Source organism: Meles meles, chromosome 3 (assembly GCF_922984935.1).
Source record: "Meles meles chromosome 3, mMelMel3.1 paternal haplotype, whole genome shotgun sequence".
Classification (NCBI taxonomy): domain Eukaryota; kingdom Metazoa; phylum Chordata; class Mammalia; order Carnivora; family Mustelidae; genus Meles; species Meles meles.
The window spans coordinates 123,247,022-123,258,586 of NC_060068.1; the positions used below are offsets into that span (position 1 = coordinate 123,247,022).

The 11,565-nt window shown below is 40.2% G+C and overlaps 1 protein-coding gene across 2 annotated transcripts in view; it reads right to left on the reverse strand.

Annotated features, from left to right (window-relative positions):
• RANBP17 (RAN binding protein 17) overlaps positions 1-10,632 on the reverse strand; it is a 325,143-nt gene extending 314,511 nt beyond the window's left edge. For both annotated transcript variants that reach the window (XM_046000975.1, XM_046000974.1), the window contains exons 1-2: positions 10,513-10,632; positions 1,845-1,991 (exon numbers count right to left, since the gene is read on the reverse strand). In XM_046000975.1, coding sequence (XP_045856931.1) covers positions 1,845-1,991; positions 10,513-10,530 — 165 coding nt within the window. In that variant the 5' untranslated portion in view covers positions 10,531-10,632. The remainder of the gene's footprint in view (positions 1-1,844; positions 1,992-10,512) is intronic.
• Positions 10,633-11,565: the final 933 nt, after the last annotated feature.

The window sequence follows — 11,565 nt, forward strand, 5'->3', positions numbered from 1 at the left end:
AAAGGGCTTAGTTGTACAAATTTACAAAGCTTATAAAAATGTAAGAGTCCAAAACCTATGGTTATTCATTATATTCTCCATCAGTAGATACTCTGTAGTAAATTATTTTAGTCTATCATGTATTAATGAATCAGTGATGTTAACAGTAGACTTTAATTCACTTTTGTGAACTTATCTTCAGTTCTGTGAATTTCTGTCAGAAATAGAAGCTGAAAGTCCTGACTTGCCCCACCACAAGGTAGTTCAATAGCTTAGCAGTAGTAAAGTTTTACTGTAATTTTTTTTTAGCTCAGGGCTGAGACTGAAATTTTTCTGAGAAGAACCATTCTAAACCCCTATTGTTGAATGCTAACTGGCTTTGAAAATTAGCTTTTGCTGTAGACTTGATAATGTCATTTAATGAATTCAACCTCAAGTTACAAAATTGCCTAAAAGGCAAACGAGTGCTTAGTACTTATATTACAAAACTTAAAATGCAGTAAAGTCATTTCAATAACTAACACTTTTTCAATCACAACTAGTATTAAGTAAGCTGCTTTAAACACTTTCCACACTATCAAAAGTTAAAACAAGTAGCAAGATCTCTACTCCCAAGTGTATCTTCTGACCTCAAACTGTATGTCCAGCAGCATTTTTCAGACCCTGAAACAAGTGGAAAGGAAATTTTCATATTTTAAAAACCATTTAACTGAGCAGCTGAGGAGCTTCCAGCTACCCTTCAGTTGGAAGTGATTACTCTGCAATGTGAAGACATTCTGGAAGGCAAACATCCAGAATTCCATAAATGCCTTCTAAGTGATGAATATGCTTAATTAAAATCATATGCTTATGGATGGGTATCAATATTTGGCAGTACCTATTTATGTGAGAAGACATTTTCAAAGATAAAATATTAAAAATCTCATTAGAGACGAGTATTAACACATGAACATTTGCAATCAATACTAATGACAGAAGTACAAACTTTGAACTCCAATTCAGTCAAAGGTTATCTCCAAAAGAATAATTTCATTCTTTTGATTAGTAGATCTGTATTACAAAAAAAAAACTGTACTCAATTATTATACTTTAAGTTTCATCAATAAAACTTTGTGGAAATTTGTTTTCCCTCTTTTTATAGATGTACTTACAAAATATCCTTTATTTAGCCTCTTAGCCTGCAAAATCTAAATATTTACTGTTTGGCCCCTTATAGAAAATGTTCGTTGACCTCTGTTCTAGCCCCTACAGTCTCCTACTGTAGCACAACCATATCATTTTATAGCTATCTACTTACATACTTATACGTCCCCAACTAAACTAGGAGTTACTTTTATGCATGTGCATGAGGCAAGTAGGTAGTACTATACCTAGTTTTACATTTAAGTATTTGCTACATGACTAATGAGTGAATAGCTAAGAATCTCTAGAAGAGAGGCAGGCAAAAGATAGTCAGCATTCCTATGAGCCATTCCTTCATGTTTTGGAGTTAATTACAACCTGCCTCTCTTACCTGAAATTTTTTTTTTTTTAAAAAAGGCTCTTACTCAACTTTCTAAAAATGCAAACTTTGCCCATTACTGATGGCAAAGGGGGTCAAGAAGAATCAAGACAGCAAAAAGGGTCAAGAAGAATCAAGAAACTATTTCAATTTATGCCTATTTCTACCTCTTGGGCTCTTTTCTAAGTTTGCTCTCCAGGCTTTCCAATTTTTTCTATGATTGATCCTTTGACAGTGAAATAAACTATACCAAGAAGACATGCAGTATTATCTATCAATTACCACTAACCATAACCTACATAAGTTCATTGACACTAACATACATCCACTGATCCATGGTTAATTGCTGTTATCAAATACTTACCGTTCCTTGTTCTAATAAAAGTTGACACTTGCTGAGACATTCTGGGCTGTCAATAAGTTCCAGGAGTGCTTTCTCAGCCTCTATTCTTTGTGTAAGATCAGTCCCTATGTAGAGATGAGTACATAACACTTCCAATTCAGCCAAGCTCTTGAGAAGAAAAAATATATATGTAACATATTACTTGAGTGAATGACAAAAATAAGATAAATATATTAATACAGGAACTGAGGGATGCATATCATGCCTGAATTCATCAATTCAAGAAATACTTACTGAGCTACCACTACTTACTCGGCGTCACAGTGGTGAACAAAAAAGGCCTATCTCCTTCCTCTAAGTTATTTATTTATAAATTGACTGTAACTGTAGTGGAAAAGAGTATAGAAAGAGAAGAACTTGCCTAATCCAAGGAGTCTGAAAGGTCTGCCTGAAGGAGTAACATTTATTCTAAAAGGGTGAGCCAGACAAAAAAAAGACTACACAGCAGTCCAGGCAGAGAAGTAGCATTTACCAGGGCCCAGAACAGAGTGTAATCATTTAGAGGCATTAAAAGGTCAATGTCACTGGTAGACAGCAAGGAGGAGATGCCAAATGAAGCTAAAGAGATAGGTGGGGGAAATTATCATGAGCGAGTTGCAGACACCATATCAATTACATTACTTCTCAAATTATAAGAATTTCAATGGTTCCGTCCATAAAAAAGCAAAGATAATTATAAATATACGCTGATTTGGGGCCTCTAAACTAATGACTCATAGTGCTGCAGGCAAACTCTGTCATGATTTTCAGGAACTATGACCTAACCCCATGTTATTTCTAGCAGTAATAACTAGGTATCATGTTGTAGGCTCCTATTTTATAAGCACAAAGAATAATTCATTTGTTAATAAATATAATTTCATCTGAAGATATAAAATACATGGATAAGATCTGGGAAAAAAAATGAGATCAGCATTCTTTTTTAGCTCAAAACAATTTTTATTAAAGGCACTTGACTAAAACAAACTACTTCACTTTGAACTTGAATTGAAGAGAATTCTTTGGAGGACCAAAAAAAAAAAGGCACAGATTTCAATATCAGGTAGTCATACTAAGGTAATCAGATATTTCTAAAGAAATGCCATTTTTTATCCTTTCTGGCCTGAATTGTTACGTGGCAGCCTTAAGAGCTACACTAGGCAAACATTCTCTCAAATACATGTATCTCTGCCTAACAGGAATGCACATAAAACACTGAAATGAGACCTCCTCTAGCTCCCTTTATTCTTGTCACTTCTTTCTCTTTCTTAGCTCCTTTATGGCATTTTCCATTTTCTATCCAGGTCAGAGCCAAACATCCCAGACTTAGGAAATTTCTGCTAGAGTGAAAGTAAAAAAGAAAGGTTTCAAATGAATAAATTAAGATAAAGGACCTCAAGTGTGACACATTTTAAACATTTCCCCCACCTAGACTGGCCCAACAAGCTCCCAGAGTACTGTTCCATAATGCTTATATTAAAATGCATAGAAAATGTATGCTTCATGAATACATATGAATTTTCATATTTTCTCCAAGGGTAAGAAATACAACAAAAGAAAGAGCTACCTTCTTCCCTCTCTTGACTCATGATTAACCTCAGAAGTCTTTTCCTTCATCTAATAAATATGAAGGGTTAAATTTTAGAGCTGGTAACATCCAGAATAATTTAATGATAAACTGATTCTGCTGTCAAGCGTTCATCAAGTTCTAAAGAGTCTTTGAAGCAGACCTTAAATTCAAAAAGAATTGGTCCAGAAATAATGACAAGACCTAACTATTTAAAAGCAAAAGGCATGGGGCGCCTGGGTGGCTCAGTGGGTTAAAACCTCTGCCTTCGGCTCAGGTCATGATCCCAGCATCCTGGGATCGAGCCCCGCATCAGGCTCTCTGTTCCGTGGGGAGCCTGCTTCCTCCTCTCTGCCTAGTTGTGATTTCTCTCTGTCAAATAAATATTAAAAAAAATAAAATAAAAGCAAAAGGCAACAAAAAAGTGAGATTCAAACCTATCTTATAAGTTTGTTTGAAGAATTAAATTTCATTTAATTATTTATTTATTTTATATATCTTATTATTTATTTATTTTTAATATTTATTATTTTTATGACTTAATAATAACATTGTAATGGGTAGAACTGTATCCCCCTAAAAGATATGCCCAATTCCTAACCCTGGTACCTTTAATGTGTCCTTATTTGGAAATGAAGGTCACGGTAAATCCTAAATTAAGGATCTTAACGACACTGGCCTGGATTTAGGGTGGGCCCTAAGTCTAATGATTCATAAAAGAAAAGAAAAGTACATGTGAGACACAAAGACACAGAGCTACACAAGGGAAGTCATATGAAGAAGGAAGGCAGAGGCTAGAATGATGACTCCACAAGCCAAAGAACGCCAAGCATTACCAGCAGCCAGCAGAGAGTAGGAGAAAGGCATGGGGCAGTTTCTCCCTCAACGAGTCCAGAAGGAACCAGTAAGACTGGCATATTAGTTTCAGACTTCGGCCCTCATAACTGTAAGACAATAATTTTCTGTTGGCTTTTCAGTTTGTGGCAATTTGTTACAACAGTACTGGGAAACAAATACAAATATTAATATTAATCAACTCAGTGGTACCTAAGTAAACCTATTTGGAAAGATTCCAGAAAAGTTCTCGAAATTATTTTGTCTGTTTTGCTATACTGATTTAAAGAACCTCAACAAAGAACAAATTTGGAGTGTATTCAAATTACATTCATTTAAGTCAACAATATTACAAATTACCTTTTTCCTTCCAAAGGTATTTCAAAGTATTAACTGAAAGGCAGTACAAGATAAAAAGGGAAAGGTTTGAACTTTTTCTTATGGAAGACTGAAGCAAAGGGGGGGAAATCAAGTCATTCTTCCACTGTAATGATAATAACAAAACACATCCCAGGCATATCAAATCTTTTTAGAGAAAAGGACACATCCACAAAGATCCTTACCCTGGTGGAAAGGCATTATCTAAACATTTAAAACACTTAAACTCACAATATGGTGAATGCTGACTGACCAAGCAATCTTCTGATTAGCATTTGACTTTCCAGAGAATCTATAAAGAGACTTTATTTCTCACAATGAATTGATAAATTTGCATCTTAGTTTTACACACTGATGTCTATGCACATGGTTAACATTAGAATGCTTCAGAGAAATGGATCCCTTCTCTGTTTGCTGACAAATCAGGTATGAGTTATTAAAGCTCCTGCAAGGCTTAATATCAATATTAGATGCCCATAAAAATAACTAATAGGTAGAACAAGTAGAATTGGACATCACCTAATTCCCAAAGAAAAACTATCAAATATAAACAGAAAGTACCCAACTTCCATTGCGGAAGAGACAATGACATAATTTTGCCTTAAAGATTTTCCAAGCTATTTCTGAACTTGTTTCTAGTCTTTGCACTTGACATACAATTAACCCCTAAGTGACGTGACTTCTTTCTATACAGTAATTCTCACACGTGTATCCATCAACAGGTAAGTGCTGAGTAAAACAAAAAACAAACAAACAAAAACAGACAAAAAGAGTATATATCGGAAGGTATTATAGGAACAGAAAACAGATCACAGGTTTTGGCCAGGGAGGGAGGAGAGCAGAACAGGACAGGGGAACAGCAATGGGGGATTACAAAGGAACAAAAGGAAACTTTGGAGAGATGATGGATATGTTCATTATCTTGATTTTAGTGATGGTTTCGCAGGTGTAAACATATGTCAAAACTGCACAATTTAAATATGTGCACTTTGCTATTTGTCAGTTACACCTCAATATTAAGCTTAAAGAAAAAGAATGATGGCTTTTGTTCTAAGGAAAAAATGGCCCCTAATAATAAAAAATAAATCGATGAGCCACAAAAATCCCACCCCAATTGAATTTAACTCTTTTCAATTACTTCTCTATATTTTTCCTGCCATCTGGAATTAAGGTTCTTGATTATCATTAACAAACAACACTAATTTCCCCACAAATCTTTGTTTCTTCTTCCCTTTACTACCTTTTCCTTAGCAAATCTGAAGGCTCTTGGAACTCTTCCTTCTACAATGAATTAAGTAGTATTTGTTTTTAGAGCCTTATAGTTTACAAGGGTTTATAACTTTTATTTTTCAAGCAATCCTGAAAAGTAGACTCCTGTAAAGTACGTATTTGTAGTACACCCAGTTTAAGACCAAAACAAAACCAACAAAAAAAACCACCGAGGCTGAGAATATACATACATACACAAACACACACACACACACACACACACACACACACACACACATATACATACATACATATATATGTTGCTTATGATCAAGTATGAAGTAAATGGTCAATTTTGAGCCAAATAAATACAAGTCTACAGACCTCAAGAACATGTTGTTTCCTTACCACCCTGACATCTTGCCACCCTTTACTTCAGTCTGCAGGGAGATAAGCAGATGATTTCCTACTCTATACATTCAACCCTGTCTGCTCACCATCTTTGTATCTACCAATTTCTTCCTCTTAGAAATTCAGAAAGATGCTAAAAACCCAAAAATGTCAAAAACAGAACTGAACATATTTCCCACAGATTGCCACTTCCAAGTGGCTCTTTGTTTTTAGTGGTTTCAAAGGACTAGACCAGGATCTACAATTTTAATTTTGATGTTAGTTTTGTCTCCTCCTTCTCCTTAGTCCCTCCTATATAGTTAAGAGTTTGGCCTTGCCCCATTACCCTCAGATTCTGGAAGGTTAGCCTATGTCATACCTGACTAGTCTATTTTTGTTTAGGGGCCAGGAATTGGGGGGGTACACATTCCACAGTCTTAAGTCGGGGGCTGGCCAAACCAGAAAGACCAACTATGTGTTTCAGGGTGCAGGTTTTGGATCACATTAGTATTAGCCTAAAAACTGAGATCAATCACGTGGGCAATCAACAGTCAATCATGACTATGTAAGGAAGCCCCAATAAAAAGTTCCCCAGTTTGCAATACTCAATGCACACTGTCATATATATAGGCTGGGTGAATAACATGCCCTAAGAACAGCAAAAGCTTTGTTTTGGAACCCTCCCAGACACTGCCCTTTGCATCTCTTCTTTTAATCAATTTTAATCTGTGTACCTTCCCAGGAATAAACTGCATGCATACAACAGCTTTCAGTAAATTCTTCAAGTCCTTTGCTAAACTATCAAATCTGAGCCTGGTTCTAGGAAACCCCCAAATATGCAGCTGGTGTTAGAAGTGAGGGCAGGGAGGGAGTACCTTAACCTCACAGTTTAGCTAATTCCTGGTATATACCTAATCTGTCATAAAATCCTAACAATTCTTTTTAACTAGAGACTCAGACTTAATACCTCTACATGCTATTCATGGACAACAGAACAGTATTTTCTAACTGTGGCCTCCAGTGCCCTGGATTTCTTCAGCAGCTTCTTTGGAAAGGAGTGGAAGCTTAGGAATCTACCATTTATTGACCCGAAACAAATTATTTAACCTTTCTAAACCTCACTTTTGAAATTGCAGATAGTAATATCCACCTCTCAAAATAACTATGAAGAATAAGACAGAAGACAGAAAGCTTAACCCAGTGCCTGGCACACAACTGAAGCAAAATAAATTGTAAATAATTCCTGCAGTTCACGATAAATTATGAAACATTATATTGGTCTTTTGTCTGTAGTTTCTCCCATTTGAGTCCATGCTGCCATGATCTTTCCCAAACCTTATTCCCATTATGTTACCATCATGTTCAAATAAAACAGTGCACAAACACATCTAGATCAAATCAGGAAGCCTGGCTGGGTATTAAGCAGAGCCATAGTTCCTGGTTCTGCAACAATTCTGAGAGCAAAAGGATGGACCAAACGAGTACTCTAAATTATTCCTGACATTACCTCTTGATTCTCATCTCAATCCTTCTGTTCTAGCTAAAATTCTTTTTTTTTAAAGATTTTATCTATTTATTTGACAGAGAGAGATCACAAGTAGACAGAGAGGCAGGCAGAGAGAGAGGGAAGCAGGCTCCCTGCTGAGCAGAGAGCCCGATGCGGGACTCGATCCCAGGATCCTGAGATCATGACCTGAGCCGAAGGCAGTGGCTTAACCCACTGAGCCACCCAGGCGTCCCTATCTAAAATTCTTTTATCTTACCTATTCTCAACTCTATCTTTCTTTCCTCACTCTGCCTTCCTCCCACCAATCTGGACTGTCTCCTCTGATGATAATCCAGCTCCATTGCTTCCTTTGGGACAAAGTACTCTAACTCACTCACAACTTCCTAACCAGAATGCATGTACCTGGAATAGTATGCCTGGCATACTGATCCTCCTGCCATCCAGGCAGCCAGACTTTTGGCTGTGAGCAGTTTATATCAATGAACAAGACAATTACCATTTTTTATGTATGCCATGATTTGAAAAAGAATGTGCAGAAGTGCCCGAACCTCACCTTACACAAGTCCACATCTTTACGCATCACCCTAACAGCATAATTTTTGACAAGCTACCCTGGTGAGTAGGTAACAGTAAGCTACTGATATGAAAGAATATGGAATTATGAATTACTGGGCCTACTCTAACTCCACAGCCTTGGGCAAGTCACAACTGTTCTAAGATTCAGTGTCTTCAAGAATAAAATGGATATATGTACATATATGCACACCTCTCAAATCAATTGTGGGGCTCAAAATCAATAATAAGCCCATATGAAAAGTCAAAATGTTAGGTACTGGTTATCATTTTTAATAAATGCTCCTAGAGTGAACTGGAAAATATGGTCTCACTCGAAATACTTCAAACAGAAGTTTCAGAGCTTTTTTCTGGCTCTCAAAATTGTTCGATCTTTTATTTGTCCAATTACACTTTCAAGCTGCTGTGAAATATATTCCTGAAAAACCAATATAGGTAGTTTTTCCAAACTCTAACTTTTCCAAACTCTAAGTTAAGAAGTCTTCCAGGACTGAGGGATTTAGTATTATGCATCATGTTTCTAAGCCTGAAAACTTCCAAACTTCCACCAGTCTTTTCCCTCAAGATTTACACCTGAGCTATGAATACTTGATTACCTATTTACAATTCCTACGACCTCCCTGTAAGATTCTTCCTGTGAAAATTTCCAGGGGGCATGTTTACAAAGTGGAAACAAATAACATTATTTTGACCTGGACACCCTTAGAAATGGCAAGGAATCTAAAGATAATGTTTGGGGCTCACTACTTCCTGGTGTATAAATGCTGGAGCTTTCAATTACCTGACAGGAGAGTGGCTGGTTGGAAAGAAAATATCCTTTGGAAGAATCAGTAAATAAGAAATGAGTCAATATGACCACAGGTAGTCCAAAGAAGTCTACAAGAGGAACGTGACACATAGAAACAGTCACCACATTATGAAATTGACTACCCCTCCAAGGTCATTCCCACCATCCAGAGCAGCCTCCCCTTCTCTCTTCCATTTCACATGAACCTTATGCTCCAGCCAGACCCAACTTCCCACACTGTGCCATGTTCTTCCACAATTCTTCACCATCGTCCACATGGTCCTTTTGCCTCTGTACTCTTCCCCTCTTCACCTGGCTGACTCCTAAAATTCAAGACCCACTAGACTGCAAGTTCCCTGAGAGTAGATATCACAGTTCTGCTAGAGCTGTTTTCCATGCCTAGCAAAGTAGGAACTCGGGATATAACTGGACGAACGGAAACTCAAAGCATCTCCGAGAAGTAGAGAAGCTCTTCCTCACTCCTCAACACACACACACACACACACACACACACACACACAGGCGCGCGCGCGGCTGACTGCCCGTCTTCAATGTTCCCATAATATCCTGTGATTAATTCTACCATATCATTTCCGCATGTACTGTAATTATCTGTGAATTCTATGAGGGCAAGGATGGTAAGATGATGTAATCCTTTATCCCAGAACTGTGCACAATGCTTGAGATACAGTGGGGAGCTCCATAAATGTTTGTTGAATGAATAACTGGATGCACATACCAGTGCAGCCCGAGAATACGTGAGCCTTCCTCCGCAAGCACACGTCCCATCCTTATCTCCGCGCTCCGCCGGCACGCTGCCCCCGTTTCCTCCTCCAATAAGGCGGCTGCTAAGCACTCCGCAACTCCCCACAGATACAGCCCCTGCCCGCTCTAGCCAATTAAAAATCCAACCGCTGCCGCCGTTCTCTCGGGGGACCCTGGCCCCCTCTCGAACTGCATCCCAACCGTGCGGACGCTGGCGATGGAGCCACGGCCAGGGACACGGCGGGAAGACTGGTCCGGCCTGGTGGGGCTCCCACCTGCCTGGGCGCCGCCAAAGCCGCCCTCCGCACAGTGCCCCGCGCAAGGAGTGCGGGCTCCCGCGCAGCGGGTCCTCAGCATCCACACCTCCCCGGAGGGGCGAGCTCCGAACCTGGCCCCTTGCCCCTCCACCCTCCACCCCCAGGCACGGGCCAACCCCTCTTCGGGCCCGGGCCCGGGGTGGGCAGCCCAGGCCAGTGCCCGAGTCTCCGACCCGGGCGGGGGCTGGGGCTGGGGCTCCAAGGCGCCGGTCCGCGGCCCCGCGTCCTCCGCCGCCGTCCTCCGCCCTCCATCTCCTGACCGTAGCGTCGCGCCGCGTTCGCCGGACGGCGGAGCGGAGGCCCGCGGTGCAGAGCGCACTGACCTGGAAGTGCAGCGCCATCTTCCCGGGAGGAGGCGCCGGCCGGCCGCCCTGAGCGCCCGAGGGGAGGGAGCGGAGGCGGGCACCGCGGAAACCCCAGCCGCCCGCGGGGTCCCTGCGCCGCTGGCTTGCTAGCACGTTCTTCGCCTCCGCCTGGCGGCCCCTGCGTTTGAAGCACTGGACGGGGCGGGGCCTGACGGGACGGGGCGGGGTGACGGAGGCGGCGCGCGGGGTGGGGGGTGGGGGTGGGCCCGAGGGGGCGGGGCCTGGAGAGCCGGGAATCTCAACCGCCCCCAGCACGGAAGTTTGAACCGAAGCTGCTACCTCAGGTGGGTCGTAACCTCTGACATCTTTCCTTTGACACAACCACCACAACTCAACTGTCAGCCATGACCTCTGGTTCTTACATCTTCCGCAAATTCTGTTCATCCTGAAGACTTACAGCACAACTGTGGCCACAGCTTCTGATGCCCCCGTCTCCGTAACTGTTCTTGTCCCCTGAACACCCACTTGCCATGCACAATCTGCCATAATCTTTGACTCCTTCATGCCAGCGGCTTGCTGTTCTTGACCCCTGACTCCCAAGTCCAACTTCATTTTCTTTTCAACTTTATTTGGCTTGAAATTGAAATGACAGTGTCTACATGGTGTTAAGTTGTAAAATTCTGGCTCACCTATTACTGCTTCTTGCCTATATTTCACTTAAAATGATTTTGTATTTTACACCAAATGATTCCACTGGAATGAGGATTTATTTGAACAAAAGTAAGTCAAAGTTATTCCTTTCTGGGGCTCTTCATTTCTTCTTGAAGATTGACCCTTCTAGTTGGAGGCATTGTACTTCAGTGTGAAAAATTACTTTAATACTTCGTATAGTTTAGGTTTACTAGTGACAAAATCAGCCTTTGTTAACATGAATACATCTTTATACCTATTTTTTTATAGGATAGTTTTGCTAGGTATAGAATTCCATTTTGTCTTTAAAAAAATATTCTCAGCATTTAAAAAAAAAGTGTCTTTTCCCTTGATTTCTGGTTACCATTGTTTCTGTTGTGA